Below are 20,272 nucleotides of genomic sequence, written 5' to 3' on the forward strand. Positions count from 1 at the left end.
TTGGAGCAAAGTTTGCCCGAGAGCTGAGGATGGCTCTGTGGCTTCTGCCTCAGGTGCTGGAATGGCCGTGATTGCGGCAGAGCGAGGCCCCAAGATGGGCGGAGCATCACCCCCTGGTGGGCGTGCTGGGTGGATCCCGGTCGGGCGCATGCGGGAGTCTGACTGCCTCCCCGTTTCCAACTTCAGAAAAAAAACAAGAAAAAAAAAAACACAAAAAAACAAACTTTAAACTAGCATTTCAGCAACAAATTCTGAGCTCATCTCAGAAGTGAAGTTAAAGAACTACTGCTCTGATGTCTGAAAAGTCAGGCTCATTCTCAGCCCCGCCCACTTTCAGGCTTAGGCAGACAGTAAGGTGGTGGCTGCTCCTTGGCAACGCCAGTCACAGTGGAGTCATCATACGGGGGTAATAGCACCATAGTGTCATTGCTGGTAACATACACCAGTACATCAGAGGAATTCCTGCAGTTGATGTATTGGTAGCAGTTCCAAATACAGCTAATCAAGTAACCCTTGAAAGTCAAGATAATGCGGATAAGGAGACGAATAATAAGAACCAAACAGGTAAAATTCACTGACATGATATCATCTTTGTTGGGAAAATCAGGAGCCAGCTGCCATATGTATTCCTGAATGGAGTTTGGATAAACAAGCACAGGGACTGCAACCAAGGTGTTCAGGGCAAAATCAAAGATTTGGCAACAGAAGAATGGGATGATCCAGGCAGCATGTTGCTTGTATGCTCCATAAGTAGCCATTGCACATATTAGGATCATGAGAAGAGAAATGGCAATAGCAATGCACATGTTAGCATCATCCATGAACTCAAAGTCAGCTCCCAGTTCAGAACTTGGAAAGTGATACCGATCTGGATCAGCCAGGGTACTCAGCAGAATCAACAGCACCAAGGCACTGATGATCAGGTACCAGACGCCCAGCAGGATGGTGCCAGTGCGGACATGGCAGCACAAGCAGCAGCTGTTGGAGTAGAACTGCGTTCAGGGCGCGACCATCTTCATCGCTCGGACCGCGGGCGTAGTGGCACTAGCGCAATGCACGAGCGCGCGCTCAAGTTTGCAGGATCCTCGGCCGCGTCACTGCAGGCCACCACACGGCTGCTGCTGGCTCCTCAGTCGCTTCCGTTCCCGCTCCCGCCACGCTCGCCTGCTAGCCCTCCTGCCCTCGCTTTGCGCCTTCCCCGAAAGCTCAGAGAACCTGAGGCAGCAGGACCCTGCGCTCAGAAGGGAGCGGGGTTTTTTCTTCTTTTTTTTGGTATGCACGAGAGAGAGAGAGAGAGAGAGAGAGAGAGAGGAAGGGAGAGAGATGAAAAGCATCAAGTCTTCATTGCAGCATCTTAGTTGTTCATTGATTGCTTTCTCATATGTGCCTTGACCCTGGGGCTCCAGCTGAGCCAGTGACCCCTTGCTCAAGCCAGTGACCATGGGGTCATATTGATAATCCCACACTCAAGCCAGCAACCCCTTTGCTCAAGCCTACAACCTCGGTGCTTCGAACCTGGGTCCTCAGCATCCCAGGCAGAGGCTCTATCTACTGCCCCACCACCTGGTCAGGCCCATTGATTTCTAAGGCCACCTTACCTAGGATGTGCCAGGGAACCTCTTCCAACTTCCCTTGGATCAAACTTTGGCTCTTAAGACCTCAGCATGGCCTGACCTGTGGTGGCGCAGTGGATAAAGCGTCCACCTGGAAATGCTGAGGTTGCCGGTTCGAAACCCTGGGCTTGCCTGGTCAAGGCACATATGGGAGTTGATGCTTCCAGCTCCTCCCCTCATCTCTGTCTCTCCTCTCTCTCCCTCTCTTTCTCTCTCTCTCTCTGTCTCTCCCTCTCCTCTCTAAAATAAATAATTAAATAATTAAAAAAAAAAAAAAAAAAAAGACCTCAGCATGAAGCAGAGCCCTGAGCCTCTCATTCATTTGGAAGAAAAGTATTATATATTTGTCAGGGTGTGAGTTAGAAGTGCCTATGGAAATTGTCTCTGGTTCTTGTACTTCTGAGAAAGGTCTAAGCTGGAGATAAAGATCTGGGAGTCATTACTGCGATGGAGGTGGTAGCAGAAGCCACAAGTGTGAATGAGTTGCGTGGGTAGAGTGAGCTGGATGAGAAGAGAATCAAGAATGAAGCCTTGAGAGGACCAAAAGGTAAGGGTCAGGCAGAGGTGCCTGCAAAGAAGACTGAACAATTGGAGAGCCTGTAGCAAAACTAGGAGAGAAGCTCCACTGAAACTGTGAAGAAACTTCAGAGGAGGGAGGAGCCAGCAGTGTCAAAGGCAGCTGAGAAGTCTTGTAAAATGAGGTCTTAATTAGATTCAACAAGTGGAAAGTCACTGGGGGCCTGAGGACTAGCTCCTTCAGTGATCTGGTTGGAGCAAAAGCAGGTTGAATCGTATGCTACGCTCTGCAGCACAGAGAATGCTGGATACCAAAGAAGCTCTGCCTATGTTAACTGGCTATCCTCACTGCCTTTGCTTCCATTTATATTGCTCTTAGCAGATACAGCCAAATACATTGCTAGTCAAGATCAATACAACTGCCTGACAAGGCGGTGGCACAGTGGATAGAGTGTCAGACTGGGATATGGAGGACCCAGGTTTGAGACCCCGAGGTCGCCAGCTTGAGCAAGGACTCATCTGGTTCTAGCAAGACTCACCAGCTTGAGCCCAAGGTCGCTGGCTCAAGCAAGGGGTTACTCCGTCTGTCATATATATTACTATATCAGTTTACCTTCAGGTTCTGAGTCTGCAAGCTAGTATACACTATAATTGGTTCAACATTATATAAATTTAGCTTTCCATGGCAATTTTAGTCCTCATCACTAATCCCACTGACAATGACCAGCTGGAGTGAGTAGTAGCCTCAGCCTCCCTTGTGCTCTCCACCCTGACACAGTCACCTCCACTTCCTAGCATCGTCTCTGATTTTTCTTACCCTTGGTTAGCTTCACTCATTTGCTTTGTTTTTGTTTTTATAAATGAAAGGTAACTTTATTACTGAAGAAGAGAAAAATGTATACAAAAAGGTCTTGATTCTTTTTCCTCAGGCACTGCCTTTTGTAATAAAGTTTGAAATACTAACTTAGAAGATATTTACAAGGATAAATTTTTCTTAACATGTGACCATTTCTTTTTCTTTTTTTTTTTTTCATTTTTCTGAAGCTGGAAACAGGGAGAGACAGTCAGACAGACTCCCGCATGCGCCCCGACCGGGATCCACCCAGCACGCCCACCATGGGGCGATGCTCTGCCCACCAGGGGGCGATGCTCTGCCCATCCTGGGCGTTGCCATGTTGTGACCAGAGCCACTCTAGCGCCTGAGGCAGAGGCCACAGAGCCATCCCCAGCGCCCGGGCCATCTTTGCTCCAATGGAGCCTTGGCTGCGGGAGGGGAAGAGAGAGACAGAGAGGAAAGCGCGGTGGAGGGGTGGAGAAGCAAATGGGCGCTTCTCCTGTGTGCCCTGGCTGGGAATCGAACCCGGGTCCTCCGCACGCTAGGCCGACGCTCTACCGCTGAGCCAACCGGCCAGGGCAACATGTGACCATTTCTTATGTGGCGGACATTTTTTCATAAAAATCATATACTTTAAATAAATTCTTAGAGTTTACAAGAAACTTAGAACATTGTATTAACAAAAGGCGATGTATTTTACTGCAGATTATAAAAGCGATACAATTTTGTGGCTCTTAAATGTTTAATTACTTGATTTGAACAGAGGAATTAAAAAAAAAACACAGAACAACCAAGACAGGCCTGGCTTTAAGATTTTTTGTATTCAATTCGTTCTACTTTCACATCATCTCCAATTAGCCGATACACATAAGGGATAACTGTAGAAGCCTGGATATCCATCAAAACAAATGAAGGAATAATGCTTGTTTCCAAGGCATCATACGCTCCAGTGGCAGAACCAGGGTTAATGTAGAATTTATTTTCATGCTCAAATGCTTCAAATTTGTGTGTGTATCCTGAGATAAGAATGTCCACATCAAACTGCCTCTGCAACAGGGCCACGTTGGCCATATCTCCTCATGGAATAAGTTGATGTCCATGCATCAAACCAATTTTGAACTGCCCAACAGTCAACTTTCTGTTCTGGATAATTCAAATGCTCATTGAAGTCTCCTCTTACAAAATGAACATCATCTGCCAGAGTTCTGAGATAGTCATAACTCTCTTTGGTGCAAAGATTTCCAGTGCTGAGGATGTGCTGAATCTTTCCTGGGACCAGCAGTTTTGTTTTTCTTTTAACTTAGCAGGCAAACTGTTGCACCAGTGTGGGATGTGCCCATCTCTTAATACCAACACCAACATCCTGTCACTGGCCTCCGCTCAGTCACCACAACCATCGCGGCCGCCCTCTTCCTTAGACCTAGCTTCACTCATTTGTTCACTGATTTGTTGTTCCCTCTCTCTCTCTTCTCAAAGATTTAATTATTGAGCAAAATAGTCCACATACATTTATACCATGCTTTCACATTTACTTGCAGAGCACCTTCCATCACATCTCACAACACCTGCAAAGAACAGAGTGCAGGAGCAGACTCCTTCGGCCGGCGTCCCTGCACGATACAGCCTCGCAGGATCGCTCCCGGCTCGCTGGCGTCTGCCGGCAGTTCCGGAGCAGGATTTGGTGTGAGTGACCCCGCAAAGCTTCCTGGGAAATGTTTTGGGTGTGCGTGTTAGAACTACAAATCCCGATAGGCACCGCGCCGCAGCCCCGATTATGGCGCTCTGGTGAATCTGAATCTTGTTTGCCAGTGCCATTGTGAGAGGTGCACAAACCTGATTCAGTATTCACAAGAGGCTTTAGGCGAACATGATCGTTCTTCTGCCAAGTGCACAGAAACGGACTTGAATTCTGCGGCTTCCTCGTACTCGCTCGATGTGCCGAAACTGCCATTGCTGCACAGTAGCTAGGTGTATAGAGCCTCAGCGTGAGCTTGTGGAATCTGCAGTGCGAAGAAAGACGCCAGGGTTTGGGGGCAAATGCAGACATGGCAGCGGGTGCTGCCTCAGGTGCCGGCGGTCCCGCGTCTGAAGCGGCGGCTTCCGCCGAAGCGCCACTACAGTACAGCCTTCTTCTGCAGCACCTGGTGGGTGACAAGCGTCAGCCCCGGCTCCTGGAGCCCGGAACCCTGGGTGGTATCCCGAGTCCGGTCAAGAGCGAGGAGCAGAAGTTGATCGAGAAGGTGATGGAAAGCTGCGCCTTCAAGGCAGTGGTGGCCTGCGTCGGAGGTGAGGCGAGGCGAGGCGAGGCGAGGCGAGGCGAGGCGAGGGGGCCCTTGGGAGGCCGAGGGTTCGGATGGAAGCCGGGTCCTCTGCTAAGAACACCGCGCGCCTGGGAGGCTGGAAGCCTGGGGGTCTCGACCTTGACCGCAGCCCCGCCGCGTTCAGTGAACTCCAGTCACCTTCTCTAGATCCTCTGGAAATTGGGTCAGAGAATCGGTACCGTGGGTCGGGGCCTGGACGTTATAAAAGGGTTGACTTCGCTCATCATTCGTCCATTCACTTTTAAATAATCATTCTTTCAGTTCAGTTGTTACGGAGAGCTGTCACGTGCCAGGCGTAGAGATGGGGTGAGAGACAACGCCAGGTTCCCCCGAGGCGAACATTCTCTTGTCGGTATGCCGCAGAATGTCTGGCGGGAGGACGAGGCAGGCGTAGGGGACGACAGCAAGGGCAGAGGTCTGATGGGAGCTGGCTTGAGGTTTGAAAACAGAAAGGCCATTGTGGGCCAGTGTGACTAGAAAGCAGCGAACAAAGGGGAAAGAAGTCTGGACTTGGCGGTTTTGGTTTTTTCTTTTTCTTTTTTAAAACCTTTTGAGAATTTGAGAATGTACAGTGACCTTCCTGTGTGCAGGGTCAAGGGATTGACTACGTTTGCAGGTGAGTTGAAGTCTCACTGAGAATGAGAGACAAATCAGTAGACTGCAAATGTGAAGTACAGTAGAAAGAAGAAAGGAGGTTTTTTTTGGGGGGAGGGTTGGAAGGCCACAAGAGGAGGTGAGAAGTGGGGCTGTATCTAGAAGGATTGAAAGAGTGGGGGTGGACAATGAGGAAGAGAAATGCCATTTCAAGTTGTGGTGGAGTGGGGGGTTTGGGCTTTTGGCTATAAGGCATCGGGGCAGTAACTGATGGGTTTTTTTTAGGAGTTCCACATGGTCAGGAGAGTAATATATATAATATATATAATATATATATATTATATATATATATAAATTTATTTATTTATTTATTTTTTTAAGCTGGAAACGGGGAGAGACAGTCGGGGAGAGACAGTCAGAAAGACTCCCGCATGCACCCGACTGGGATCCACCTGGCACGCCCACCAGGGGCGACGCTCTGCCCACTAGGGGGCGATTCTCTGCCCCTCCGGGGCGTCACTCTGCCACGACCAGAGCCACTCTAGTGCCTAGGGCAGAGACCAAGGAGCCATCCCCAGCGCCCGGGCTACCTTTGCTCCAATGGAGCCTCTGCTGCGGGAGGGGAAGAGAGAGACAGAGAGGAAGGAGGGGGGGGTGGAGAAGCAAATGGGCGCTTCTCCTATGTGCCCTGGCCGGGAATCGAACCCGGGTCCCCCGCACGCCAGGCTGACGCTCTACCGCTGAGCCAACTGGCCAGGGCCATCACTTACATTTTTGTTGAAATGAATGAGTCTTTGTAGTGCTCCAGGGTGGAAGTGATAAAGGCCGTAGACTAGGATGATAATTGTAGACATGGAGTTGTAGGGGGAAGCAAAGAAACAGATGGAAATGTCCCTGAGTTTTGTAGCTGGAGTGACTGGCAGGAAGGAGCCATAGGCAAGAAAATGTGGAGGGGGAGGTGTCTATGATTTCACTGAATGTATACGGTTGACTCTAGAACAGCATGGGTTTGCACTGTGTGAGTCCACTTATACGGGGATATTTGTCAATAAATACCTGCACTGTTTTCGATCTTCTATTGGGAGTCCATGGATGTGGCCGGCTTATTGTATGCATTGGTCTATACCATTTTATGTAGGGAACTTGAGCACCTGCAGATTTTGGTATTCACGGGGGGTCCTGGAACCAATCCCCCATAAATACCAAGGGACAACTAAGTTTTTTTAAGGGTAAAAATTTTACTTTTGAGGAACTTCTTGCTGCACATTTTCAAAGAGAGTCACATAAGAAAGCAAAAATGTTATCCTCCTTGCATCATAGAAATAAGGGCATAAAATTTATTTTTAAATCACAACACTTGGAAGTTTAGCACCAGCATCCAAAATGAACAGAAGAGAAAAAAAAGTATTTACTATATATTTCAGATTTCTTTGTTAGGGTTCTCCCGTGTAGTAGTATTTTTTCAATTCGTATTACCAAAACAGTAAAAACCAGGAAAAAAATACAAACCTCATGGTTACTAAAACTGGGGAGGTTGTTCTTATCTTCTCTGCAGGCATTTCTGGAAAAATTGCTGAAAACACTGGCTGACATTTTCCTTTTATACCTGTTTCATAAAGAATGATCGTTGCCCTGGTGGGGTAGTTGGGTTGGAGCATCCTCCCCATATGCCAAGGTTGTGGGTTCGATCCCCAGTCAGGGAACATGCAAGAGTCAACCAAAGAATGCATGGGTAGGTAGAGCAACAAATTGATGTTTCCCTCCCTTCCTCCCTCCCTCCTCTATCTCTAGAATCAATAACAGTAATCATAATCATAAATATTCCAGTGTTCACATCTTGGTTATTCGTCTTCCACTATATTGCTTGGATGTTTCTTTGGTGTGGTCTGCTTTTTAAAATTTTTGAATGGTCATTAATTCTATTTTTTTTTTTGTATTTTTCTGAAGTTGGAAGCGGGGAGGCAGTCAGACAGACTCCTGCATGTGCCCAACCGGGATCCACCGGCACGCCCACCAGGGGGCGATGCTCTGCCCATCTGGGGCGTTGCTCTGTTGCAACCAGGGCCATTCTAGCGCCTGAGGCAGAGGCCATGGAGCCATCCTCAGTGCCCGGGCCAACTTTGCTCCAATGGAGCCTTGGCTGCAGGAGGGGAAGAGAGAGACAGAGAGGAAGGAGAGAAGCAGATGGGTGCTTCTCCTGTGTGCCCTGGCCGGGAATCGAACCCGAGACTCCTGCATGCCAGGCCAATGCTCTACCACTGAGCCAACCAGCCAGGGCCGAATGGTCATTAATTCTTTAGGTCACCTGCTGATGGTGAAGGTGCCTGGGGAACCAGGTGTTAGTCAACACTGCTCTCGGCATGGTGGCTGGAGCAGGGTTCTCAGATGGCACTTTACCTGCCTTGGTCTCTTTGCCGTCTTGTGAAGGAGCATGGTGGGGGTGTGCGATGCTGATAGTTATACAAGCTGTGGTATTCACTGCGAGCAGATGGCAGATTTGGACCATTGGCCGCTTGTTGATTCTCTATGTTCAGCTTCTCCCACAGCTGGGACAGGTTGCAGGTGAAGAGGTCCCCTATGGTACCTTGAATGGTAAGTTGAATTTCGATGAATCGGTCCCTGAAGCTGCACTCCCTCTGGACTCCATCTCGTCTCTTTTTTTTTCTTTTGTACTAAGTCTTCAAAATCTGGTATATGCTCCTCCTCCAGCACATCTCCATTTTTAAAAAATATTTTATTCATTTTTAGAGAGAAAGGGAGAGAGAAGGGAGGAGGAGCAGGAAGCATCAACTCCCATATGTGCCTTGACCAGGCAAGCCCAGGGTTTCGAACCAGCAAATTCAGTGTTTCAGATTGACGCCTTATCCACTGCGCCACCACAGGTCAGGCTTCATCTTCAATCTCACTGGCTGCATTCTGTTGGGATGGTCAAAGGTCTTTCCCACGTGGTAAGGCAGGGACCGCAGTGAGGGCATACTGCCAGCAGCAGCCACTGACTGCTAGCCCCAGAGAACTGCCTGTCAGTGGTGGTGGTGGGGGGGTGTCAGATCACTCTCTGCTGCCCCTCCCTTCCTCCTCCCCAGCGTAATTACAGGGAGGTCCAGGGGATCTGCTGTAGTAGCCAGTAGTAGCCACGTCTGTAACAGCACCACCAGCAGCCCAAGGGCTCCCTTCTGCAGGAGCTCCATCTGGGCCAGTACGTTGGCTGCTTCAGCACCTTCTCTCCTTCACCCACATCGGACTCTATAGTTATTCCATCTCCCACACTGCGCAGATATTTCTGTGGGTGGTTCTTGATGCAGTCTGATGTATAAACACACCCTCTTTGGTGTCATTTCAATTTATAAATCTATATCCATTTTGGAGGTTGAACCATTTGACAGTGCCAAGGACTTTGACGGTGAGAACTCTTTTCTCTGTGTTTTCATTTCCTGCGGGGGCTGAAGAGGTGCAGGGGTGCTGTGTCCCCACCGCGGTTTCCTGCTACAGGGCTGTGGGCACTGGGGTCTTGAGGGACCATGAGGTGAGCCTGTGGCAGGTGGTGCTGGTGGCCGTGGCCTTGCCTGCCCGATTTATGTCGCCTGTTTTGCTCTGACTCAGGCCCCTCAGTTGCAGGGGTCATGGTGGCTAGGCTCATTCTCAGGGATGCTGGTGCCAATCTCACAGTGGAGGTCCCTGGGGTGGGGGGGTGGGGTCTCAGGACAGAGGCGGCTGGAGTTCTCCCTCTCCAGCTGCACACTCACTTTTGGTCTCTTCGTTCAGTCTTACTTGGGACAACTAAGTTTTGGGGGAGTCAAAAATTATACGTGGACTTTTGACTATGGGGAAGCTTGGGACCCCTAACTTGGCATTGTTTACGGGTCAGCTGTATTGATCTTGAGCTGATGAGAAGACATCCACAGGGGAATGTCCAGCAGGCTCAGGTAGGTCAGATATGAACAGCAGTATGGTGTTTGCCATTTGGTAGCTTTGTGACTTTAGGGAAGTTACTTAACCTCTCTGAGCTCAGTTTCCTCAGCTATAGAAAGGAGAGGATAATAGTATCTTCGGTACCTCACAGGATTATTGTGGAGAATAAATGAGGCTCTAACTATAAAGTGTCAGAGTAATTGGCATATGGTACCTACTAAATGACTATTATGAATGTCACCATTGTTAAGGGAGTGATGTGCAAAGTTGGTAGCTGAACTCGTGAGAAAGTATAGAGGGACAACAGAGGGTTAGAAACTGAATCTTGAAGAATATTAGAAATGAAATGAGGAAGAAATCCAAGAGGAGACAGAGAAGAATCTGTCAACAAGATAGATCCTGGATTGTGTAATGTGGAAACCAGGCAAGTGGAGGGTTTGGGTGGCAAGGGGGGTGGGTGTCCTCTTTACTGGTGGCTACCCAGAAAGTGCTCCTCAAACATGACCCCATTACGGTAATTCAGAAAACATGCCGAAGAAATCCTTATCTCTGTTTGTTTTTAGGATTTGTCTTGGGAGGTGCATTTGGGGTGTTCACCGCTGGCATTGATACCAATGTGGGCTTTGACCCTAAGGATCCTTACCGTACGCCAACAGCAAAAGAAGTTCTTAAAGACATGGGACAGAGAGGAATGTCCTACGCCAAAAATTTTGCCATTGTGGGTGCCATGTTTTCTTGCACGGAGTGTTTGGTAGAATCTGTAAGTGTCTCTGCCTTCTGAGAAGCCTTGCCTGCTGCCATCTTATGACTTCTAAAGATAAATGCTCTTTTTTAAAAAAGATTTTATTTATTAATTTTAGGGATAAATTTTAGGGAGGAGAGAGAGAGAAGGGGGTGAGGAGTAGGAAGCATAAACTCTCATATGTGCCTTGACCAGGCAAGCTCAGGGTTTTGAACCAGCGACCTCAGCATTCCAGGTCGATACTTTATCCACTGTGCCACCTCAGGAAACGCTCTTAATGTTATTAGAAAGCAGATCAGAAATGTTCAATACTTGATTGTACTTCTGTTAAGTAGCCCCTAACGTAAACTTTTTTTCTGTTAATGATTTGGGCTTGAGCGATTCTTCTTTTGGTAGCCTAGAAGTTGGATAATGATTTTTTATTATTTTGGTTAATGATGTTATTTTACTTTAGTTTTTTGGTTGTCAAATTATCTTTAACTGAAACATTTTCCTGTGTAGGTTTTAACTGGCTGGCATTCCACTGTACCACTGTTGATGTCATCTATGATACCATGAGGGTGGCAGCTATCAACATTGCAGCCCACAGACTGGGCAGGCCCAGAATTTCTTTAATGGTTCCAGAGAGTTCTATAGCTAAAGATTGGTGCCGCATCTGTCAGGCAGTGTTGACAATCTTATCAAAAGTGATGTTTCTACTGTGCTTAATGTTTTTTTGCTTCTTCCTGTCTTGTTCTCTGAGGGCTTTGATGATCAGAACAGAGGCAGAAGGCACTACCTCAGTCTGGGCCTGTCTGTTCTGAATGGTCAGTTTCACTATAATCTTCAGACCTTTCCAATCACTGGTTGCTTTGGTGATGTAATCACCAACCTTTTTTGGGGACAGGCCCTGGGAGCCAATCTTGGGGGCCAGGGCAGATGTGGCACAGACTTCCCCACCAGTGCACCTCAAGTATAACTTTGATCTCATTGGGGTCGAACTTTGGTGGCATGGTGGAGGCTGCTGGTGTCAGATGAACCCGATTCAAGACTACTGAAGAGGCCTGACCAGGCAGTGGCGCAGTGGATGAGTGTCAGACTGGGATGCTGAGGACCCAGGTTTGAGACCCCCAAGGTTGCCAGCTTGAGCGCAGGCTCATCTGGTTTGAGCAAAAGCTCACCAGCTTGGACCCAAGGTCTCTGGCTTGAGCAAGGGGTCACTCGGTCTGCTGAAGGCCTGTGGTCAAGGCACATATGAGAAAGCAATCAGTGAACAATAAGGTGTTGCAATGTGCAATGAAAAACTAATGATTGATGCTTCTCACCTCTCCGTTCCTGTCTGTCTGTCCCTGTCTATCCCTCTCTGTCTCTGAAAAAAAAAAGAAAAAAAAAGACTACTGAAGAAAGTTTCACCTAAGCCTCCTCCAAGCTGAAAGCCAAAAGACCGCTGGTTAATGACTTTAAACATGAGACTTTTTGGGGAACCCAAGAAGAGGTTTGGATTACTCCTAACACTGCACTTGGTTTCAGTGCTCTGGCACCACCTGCAGGAAGCATCAGTGAACACATTCAGATTTGAGGAACTATACTTGTGGAATAGAAACAGATTAGATTTCCTTTGGGGAGGGACTAAATTAGCCCTCCCTGTGCTTTTTCCCCTTAATCGTCTTGTCTGGCTTGTGCCTTTGGCCCTAAACTGTACTTCTCCACCCACAGTACCGGGGAAAATCAGATTGGAAGAACAGTGTCATTAGTGGCTGCATCACTGGAGGAGCCATTGGTTTCAGAGGTTAGTAAACAACTCTCGAGTGGTTTTCTTTGTGGCCTTGGTCAACATGCTGAAGTCAACATTTCTAAACAGGAGTGTTCCAGGGGCAGCCCAAGGCATATGTGGACACTTGACATTCTTCCCTCCTGAAAAATTAATGTTTGCTTCTTATGTGTCAACTCAGTTTTGGAAACTTCAGGGTTTCTTATCTTTGGCATTGTGGACATTTTGGACCAGATAAATCTTTGTGGGCAGAGGGGGGGGTTGTCCTTGTATTTAAGTATGATAAGCAGCATCCCTGGCCTCTACCAATTAGATTCTAGTAGCACTCCTTGGTTGTGAAAACTGGGTGTCTCTATTTTTTAAAAAAAATTATTTATTCAGCCTGACTAGGCGGTGGCGCAGTGGATAAAGCATCAGACTGGGATGCAGAGGACCCAGGTTCGAGACCCTGAGGTCGCCAGCTTGAGCATGGGCTCATCTGGTTTGCGCAAAAGCCCACCAACTTGAACCCAAGGTCACTGGCTCCAGCAGGGTTACTCAGTCTGCTGAAGGCCCACGGTCAAGGCACATATGAGAAAGCAATCAATGAACAACTAAGGTGTTGCAACGCACAATGAAAAACTAATGATTGATGCTTCTCATCTCTCTCTGTTCCTGTCTGCTGTCTGTCCCTATCTATCCCTCTCTCTGACTCACTCTCTCTGTAAAAAAATATATATATATATTTATTCATTCATCTTAGAGAGGAGAGAGAAAGAGAGAAAGGAGGAGCAGGAAGCATCAACTCCCATATGTGCCTTAACCAGGCAAGCCCAGGGCTTTGAACTGGCGACCTCAGCATTTCAGGTCAATGTTTTATCCACTGAGCCACCACAGGTCAGGCCAAGTGTCTCTAGACGTTGCCAAATGTCCCCTGGGATGCAGAATTGCTCCCAGGTGAGAACCACTGATAAATCTAGATCTACCTTAGAAAAAAGAACTTCCCCCATGTTAGAAATATGGGAAGAACTTCCTCACAGGAAATAATTCCTGGATTACGTTGATATGCAGGATAGTACAGAAGCATAGCTAGGTCCCATTCAGTCCTGGAAATGCTGACCTTTCAGCTCCATGCATTTCCAGTATTTAGATTTTTTCTTAGTAATACTATACAATTATCAGTTTTAATTTTGTGTATAAGTTATCATGATGTCTTAATGTAGTTGAGGATTCTTAGATTTCTACCCATGTAAAACTGAATGTGGGTATTCTAGAAATGGATTATCAGCTATGAACAAAGAAACCAACCAGTTCCCTGCCACTTCTCCCTACTGGCATTCCCACCAAGAGTGTGAGGTAGGGGTTCCGTGACTTGACTTTCCTCACTGTCTATTGCTGGGCCACTCTCTGTCTGCTGTGCCGTTTTCTCATTTTCTGAGAGGCAGGATGATTTGCTATCATTAGAAACCTGCTTTTGCCCCTCAAACAGCCATTTGTGATTTAGAGAGTAACTCTCCCTTTGGTCTTCCCATCGCTCAGCTTTGTCAGGGCCTTTGAGAAGCTCGGCTCCCTCCCAGGACTGCTTTGATCACCTTCCCAGGAATTCTTTCCACAAACAAATCAGAGTAACAGGCCATATGCTTTCACTTGATTCCAAAAGCTGGTTTTCTTAACCAGTTTCCTGTCTGTGAGGGGCTATTTTCATGAGACTGGAAATACTAATTCTTTGGAATGAGAAAAGTTAAATAAATGTACAGTTTATTTAAAACACACCAGATTAGATCATGTACATGGCTTCATTGAAGTCTCACAGGTCTCAGATAGGTTGAATGACTCAGAACATGTAAGATGGTTTCCTTGCTTCTGTGGGTATGCAGACTTTGAATGCAGTCTGACTCAGCTTCTGTCACCACAGGTAATGTCATCTGTTTGTTTCACAGCTGGCTTACAGGCGGGAGTCATTGGTTGTGGAGGTTTTGCTGCTTTCTCTGCTGCAATCGATTATTATCTACGATGAAAGGGATTGCTGCCTCCGGGGAAGGAACTGCCAGCCCAGGACCAGAGCTGTCTGTGGAGGGCATCTTCTGCACCCCTCCAGGCACTTGCTTCAGACACTGCTGCGTGAGGATATGCCATGCCAGCCTCTTTCCAGCACAATAGGGGTCAGTGTTGACTTGTAGAAATCAAGCTCCACAAAGATCCAGTCCTACCCACACCTAGCCCTCTGGTTGTCTGGTGCTGTGGGAACAGAGGGGACTTTACACAGACCCAGGGAGCTGGTCTCCTGTGGCACTCCATGCAGTCATCCATCTCTGATACCAGGGCAGGGCAGAGCAAATTTATGCCTTCAGGGCAGAGCAAATTTATGCCTTCCGGCCAATTAAGTCATTTTATTTAGCATTCTGCTGTCCTTGTTTAAAAATTTTATTTATATTACAGTTCAAGTGGTTTGTTTTTATTTTCAAATCCCACAGTTCCCTAAAATGGTGCCAGGTGGCCTAAAGATTGAACATTGAAAAGAGAAACATTGAGAAAGTTTCTTAGAAGTCTGCGATTGTTAAGACTGTCCGGGTTTGGAGAGTGGTGTTATCTTCCCCAAGACTGTTCATTGGCCGGGGCCTTCCACTCAAGGAGCCAGCCTAGCCACTTCTTAGGCTGCATTGAAATCCCATGCACAAGTCCTTCTGGCCTCTTCCAAAACACCCTCCTGTGGGCTGGCTCATAGGAATGCCTGCAGTCGAACCGCTTCCTGGCTTTATGCTCTGAGCATTGGGCTAGGCCCGGCTCAGGGCAACAAGTCTCAGCAGGTACTGGGTAAAATCATACATTGTCGAGGTAAAATCATACATTGTTCACCCTTGTTCTCTGCCATGGACAAAACAGCCTTTTACAATTGGGGTTTTCCCTGGGTTCTGTTTTACTCTGGTGCTTTGGGGTAAGATGAAGGCTTTTGCTCTTGGGGGCAGGCAGGTAGGCCTGGCAGAGAACATGTAATCCTGGCTGCCTTTAGCCAGGAATAACTTTTTTTTTTCTTCCCCCTTGCCTGCCGTCTTCCAGCCCACCCACCCTTAGCCAGAATTCAAAGATTCAGCTGAAATCTCCAGGTGTCCCGAGTGTGTGTGCATGTGTATGTGAGTGATGTCAAACCCAGGTGGTCACACCTTCCTCTGGCCATGCCTGCTGTTTCCTTTGGAATGAGTGAGCTAGTCCATGGAGCTCATGTCCTTCTATGGTGAATTCTATCTATATAATGCCAGTCTCACAGGCATGAGGCAGCAATGCTACTAGGCTGTCTGGAACATCCTCAGAGGTCTGAGAGCAAATTTAGGATTGTTTTCTACATTGTCCCTAAATAAGTCACCTATAAGCACTTGAGAGCAAGAGCAGATACTCCTACCCGGCACCTATCAAAGTGCTAAGATGCCCAGCAGCTTCCACCAGCGAGTCTAGTGCTCAGGGCCAGATACCCAGAACGACCGAACACAAGCCATGCTGCCCTCACGACTGCCTAGGAAAAGATGAGAGCCAGGGCTGTCAATAGCCATCGGTTCAATAAGCAATGCATTGTCCACACTGACTATTCAATCAAAGGGGGAGATGAATAGTTTCCTGTTTTAGATGGCTAAGGAGTCAGTATGACCTCATAAACCAAACACCAATTCTCAGAGACAGCTGTTCCCGATCTCCAGAATAAACAGTGTCCAATAGCCTGGGCTGGTGGGAGCCTGCATTAACCCCACTGGCTCTCCTAGAGGGAGGCTGGGCCCTCTTGGGGATCCAGCCTCTCTGCAAGCAGATTAAGGGCAAAAGCCTGCCCCAAAGAAAAGCCACATCCAAGGGAAATGTAGAGGGGATTTTACATAAAAGCCTCCACTTGAATGGACACATTCCTGCCATCCCTGAGGCATACTGATGGCCAGGTCCCTGGCAGGACATCTGTACTTCATAAAATGGCTGGTGGCTGACCTGGAGGCCTTTGTGAAGAGCAAGGAAAAGACACCCCCCCTCCAACTACCACAATCGCTGTGGTCCATAGGGAAGCTCAAGGAGAGTGTTAACTAGGTAAGTAGATTCCTGGAAACACATCTGGATGCAGCCTGAAGAGTTAAATATTTAGATTGGTGGTCTTCCCGGGACAGCTGAAAATACAAATGTCCGCACCACAGGGCTGAGTTGTGTGCAAATGTTGGGGTTTTGCGTTTTTTTTTTTTTTTTATTAACATTTTCCTCTCACGTGGTTTACATTAATTTATAATAATCTACATAAGTTGAAACAGAACATAGACAAAAAATATATCCTTAACAACTTATTAAAGTCAAATATTAATGAAGGGTCCCATCCTACCTGTATCGGCAAAAATGGGCAGCCCACAGTCATTGCCAGCAAGGGCAGGCCTGCTAGGGTTCCTGTAGCCCGTCTAGTGAGCTCCTTGGCGCAGCCTGCCCTGCTTGGCACAGTAGCTGGGGGTCCGGGCTGCGTAGTCCCTGTCTGTCAGGAGAACCCATGGGCTTTTCCCTTGGGGCAGCTTAGTCCAGGTCTGGTACCTGCCTCCTACTCTGGGGGTAGAAGTTATAAATATTCTGAGCCTTTGCATTTTTCAGCCCTTCTAGCCTTCCTCCCATTCTGACGGTGCCTAAGCAAGCTTGGGGCCGCAGTAGAGCTACCTGATGATCATCCCTTGCTTTGGGGAGGCGGGAGGCACCCTTTTTTGGCTGTAACTAGCTCAAGTTGGGCCTCCAGTTCGTTACCATCAGTGGCTTTGGAAGCAAGAGCAGGGACAGGCAGACACTGGGATTTCTGGACTCAGGTTCTTTCCCGTCTCCTGTCCCAGGGAGCAGGGCTCCTAGCTAAGCTGCTGACAGGTAGCGAGGTGGTCAGTACTTCCTTCCGCTTGGGTATCTTTCCTCTCATGTACACAGAATGTGTACTGTTCTGCCCAAGATCGAGCAACGGGTATAAACAAGATCAGAAAGGGCCCTACTTCTCACACAGCAAGTACTTCAGCTTTAGGGCCAGCAAACCCTTCTTTACAACTTATCTCTGAGCTCAACCACTGGGAACTGTTTTCTCCAATCCCAAGTCCTCTTTACCATATAAGAGCCAGGGAGCTGGTGCTACAACGGAAGCCCCTGCTGCTCAGGAGTGTCTGCCCTTCCAGGCTAACCACCACAGGCTGGTAGCTACTGCCCACACGGGAAGAAACAAGTATCTGGGGATACTTCTCAGTCCTTTCCAGTATTGAGCAATAGATCTCAAAGTAGAGAATGGAACCTGCTGATCCCTTACTCTGGAGTAGAGCATCAGCAAAACCCAATCCCAGCAGTCAGGTGCCGGTAACATCCTTCCCCAGCTTTTTGAGTTCCCCGAAGTTTACCCGAAAGGCTGCATCCAGAAGCCGGGGCAGGGAGGCAGCACCATGACGACTGGCTACTCTTGGACTGTGCCTGCCCTCCCTGGCCCTAGAGCACATGTGGCTGGGGGCTGCCTCATGGCAGTGCTTGGCTGTGGAGAGTGTAAAATCTAAGGCAATGGTACCATGAGGTACGCGAGGTGCCAGGAAGAGCTTGTCTCCTGGGTGGAGCCTGCTCGTGTCTGGACACCTGCTTCAGCCGTATTGCCCTCCTAGAGGCAGCTCCACTAGAAAAGCCACTACCCCTCCTGCCGCTGACGGCTGCTTCCCCCAACTCAGGATGCCAGCGCTGCGTGGCACTCCTCTGAATGTTCGCCCAGTGCTGTTGCCTCAGCAACTGCCTCTACCTCCCCCAATTCTCTCCTGACCCTCTGGCTACTCAATAGCAAGTCACTTGTGGGTCTTTATACCCAAAGGAAATAAAATACCAGGGGAAAAGGAACTGAAAAGCAGAAGAAACAGTCAAGATGCCTCACTGGTAGGCAAGAGACAACAGAAACCCCAAAAATGGAGATTCTCAGGTGGAAAATTCCAGGAATCCGCTCTCCAGCTCTGCGCTAAGCTGAAGATGAGTGTGAGTCTGTCTCCTTGTCCAACATTTGCACAGGCAGCAAGGCAAAGCAGGTGTGCTTCCACAGGTGGAGGGCGAGGAGCGGGCAGGGGACAGCATGCGGCAGCGTCTGAAGGGCCACCACGGTCACCGCCACCCAGGGCCGCCTCAGAACTTCCAAAGTGATGGAGCGAAAACCAAGGCTGCACATGCAAGCGGGCACCGGGAGGGAGGAGAGGGCGGAGAAAACCGAGGGAGGCTGCCAGGAGACTGCAATCTGGGAGCAAGGCCAAGAGAGGCTAAGCTGGCAGCAGTTACAGAGCGCCAAATAAAAGCCCTTGGACTGGACTCGGGAGGGAAGAAAGTGTTGGAGGAAATGAAAGAACAAAGCAGGCTGTCTCAGTGCCCATACCAGGTTAGTCACTACCTATTCTGCATGACAGACAGACATAAAACAATTCCCAAACAGCGTGGAGCATTAGACACTAGAGGTACGGAGGGCCGGAGCCCAGGGTGTGGCGGTGAGGCTGGGGGCTGGGTCGGCTGGCATTGTACAAGGCGGCACAAAAGATGCACATATTCCAGTTCTTGGAAATCTGCGTCCCTTGGAGTTTGGAGTGCTGGATTCGGGAGTTTTCTATTGTAGTCTTTCAAGTCTGCGTTGGGTCCCCTGACTGGGGAGGCTGGCTGGGCCACCCCCACAGCTGCTCCCACCTGGGGCTACACGTCGGTGGAGAAGTACAGTGTGTTCCGCTTCAGTTCTGCGAAGGAAATGGGGGGGTGCTGCAGGTAGTAGAGGAGGACCTGCACCTGTGGGGAGACGGGAGACTGAGGCGGGGTTCTTGTCCTTGTGGCCCTCCTCTGATCTGCTGAGAAGAAATGGTCCCCGAGCTGGGGTCATGTCTGCGTGGCTCCCCTCCCCTCTCAGGCTGGCTCCTGCCACATCTCCTTCCTTGTCAGCCCAGGTGTGTCTGCCCACTTGCAGCAGTAGAGGGAGCTTAGGGCCACTTCCCAACCTGTTAGAAGCTCCCCATCTGCCTCCAGAAGTTGGCCTGGGCTTGGCAGCCTGCCTCAGGCTGGACCCTGCCCTGGGTTTTGTAGGGATCCCAAGGATGTTTCCTGACCCAGAAGCAATCCTAGAGCTTCCACACATGAGGACAGGGTCCCAGCCTTTTCCTATGCCGCTGGGCTTCCTTTCTGACACAGGCACTCCCAGGATTGTAGCCACTCCTGGGCTCCTGATCTAGGAGCATTAGTATAAACTTTTTGTTGTGGTCTGGGAGGGAAGACAATCCAAAGCCCTGTCTCCCTGGTGGCAGCCTATAGACTATCAACCCAGTTGCTCAGGAGGGAAGGGGTGTCGGACTCCGAGCTGATCTCTCTCCACCCCTCCGGGGGGCTTGTCTCACCCCTCTACCCGCCACGGGCCCAGGCAGTGTGGTAGCACCTGTGCCATGACATCATGGGACCAGATGTCTGCAGCCGACGTGAGGTGTGCTTTGCTCTCCACTTCTGAGGGTCTCAGTAATGTGGGGCCAAACACAGTAGCCAGGTTGTGAAGGGACATTTTGTTGATGGGCTCCTTCTCAGCAACCCTGAAAGGGAGGGGATGGGAGGGACAAGTCATTTCTCAGTAGCCACTTGGAGCTCCAGACCTTTCGCCTTAGGTGTAAGAGCTCCTAGAAGGATTCCTGGAAGGTGTTTACTAGACTTCCTCTTCTAAGGGAAGAGACCTCTTGGAAAGGAAGGAACTAAGTCAGGGATCGCATTCCCAGCTTTTTGTCAGTGCCTTCCTCTAACAGGCTCCCAGCTCCAGGGCCGCCTCTTGAACTGACAGTAGACTGCCCGAGCCAGGGGGACCCACTCCAACACCTTTGCCTTAGAGATAATGGTATTACCGGCCCAAGAACTTTTCCAGTAATAACTCATACTCCTCAGAATCCTTTGAGTAGTTATCATCTCCACTGTACAAAGAAACCAAAGTACAGAGAGTCAAGCGGCTTGCCTAGGTTACACAGCCAGCCAGCGGTCGAGTGGAGATGCGAACCAGGG

General features: G+C 48.9%; 2 protein-coding genes and 2 pseudogenes across 7 annotated transcripts in view; 1 reads left to right on the forward strand and 3 right to left on the reverse strand.

Moving 5' to 3' along the window:
* Window positions 1-267: 267 nt before the first annotated feature.
* On the reverse strand, window positions 268-1,034 carry LOC136323515 (lysosomal-associated transmembrane protein 4B-like; annotated as a pseudogene).
* A 2,737-nt stretch (window positions 1,035-3,771) lies between these two features.
* Window positions 3,772-4,602, reverse strand: LOC136323516 (vacuolar protein sorting-associated protein 29 pseudogene; annotated as a pseudogene).
* A 139-nt stretch (window positions 4,603-4,741) lies between these two features.
* TIMM22 (translocase of inner mitochondrial membrane 22) lies at window positions 4,742-14,697 on the forward strand. Of its 2 annotated transcripts, XM_066263119.1 has the most exons (4): window positions 4,756-5,250; window positions 10,352-10,548; window positions 12,226-12,298; window positions 14,200-14,697. In XM_066263119.1, the coding sequence occupies exons 1-4, from the start codon at window positions 5,010-5,012 to the stop codon at window positions 14,274-14,276; spliced, it is 588 nt and encodes a 195-aa protein (XP_066119216.1). In that variant the 5' UTR covers window positions 4,756-5,009; the 3' UTR covers window positions 14,277-14,697. The 2 variants fall into 2 exon arrangements, with proteins under 2 accessions (XP_066119215.1, XP_066119216.1); XM_066263118.1 differs by lacking the exons at window positions 12,226-12,298; window positions 14,200-14,697 and adding an exon at window positions 11,273-11,503 and having other exon boundaries at window positions 4,742-5,250.
* The window catches only part of ABR (ABR activator of RhoGEF and GTPase), a 198,464-nt gene continuing 192,192 nt past the window's right edge, over window positions 14,001-20,272 (reverse strand). For all 5 annotated transcript variants that reach the window (XM_066263099.1, XM_066263100.1, XM_066263103.1 and 2 more), the window contains 2 exons: window positions 19,668-19,815; window positions 14,001-19,030 (listed from right to left, as the gene is read on the reverse strand). In XM_066263099.1, coding sequence (XP_066119196.1) covers window positions 18,941-19,030; window positions 19,668-19,815 — 238 coding nt within the window. In that variant the 3' untranslated portion in view covers window positions 14,001-18,940. The remainder of the gene's footprint in view (window positions 19,031-19,667; window positions 19,816-20,272) is intronic.

Source organism: Saccopteryx bilineata, chromosome 2, assembly GCF_036850765.1.
Source record: "Saccopteryx bilineata isolate mSacBil1 chromosome 2, mSacBil1_pri_phased_curated, whole genome shotgun sequence".
Taxonomy (NCBI): Eukaryota; Metazoa; Chordata; class Mammalia; order Chiroptera; family Emballonuridae; genus Saccopteryx; species Saccopteryx bilineata.

Excerpts from the sequence above, each read along its gene's own strand:
- TIMM22 (XM_066263118.1), top strand. The coding sequence starts at position 5,010 with ATGGCAGCGGGTGCTGCCTCAGGTGCCGGCGGTCCCGCGTCTGAAGCG. Across the intron at positions 5,251-10,351 it reads AGTGGTGGCCTGCGTCGGAG|GATTTGTCTTGGGAGGTGCA; the intron begins GTGAGGCGAGGC and ends GTTTGTTTTTAG. Across the intron at positions 10,549-11,272 it reads CGGAGTGTTTGGTAGAATCT|GGCTTTGATGATCAGAACAG; the intron begins GTAAGTGTCTCT and ends TTGTTCTCTGAG.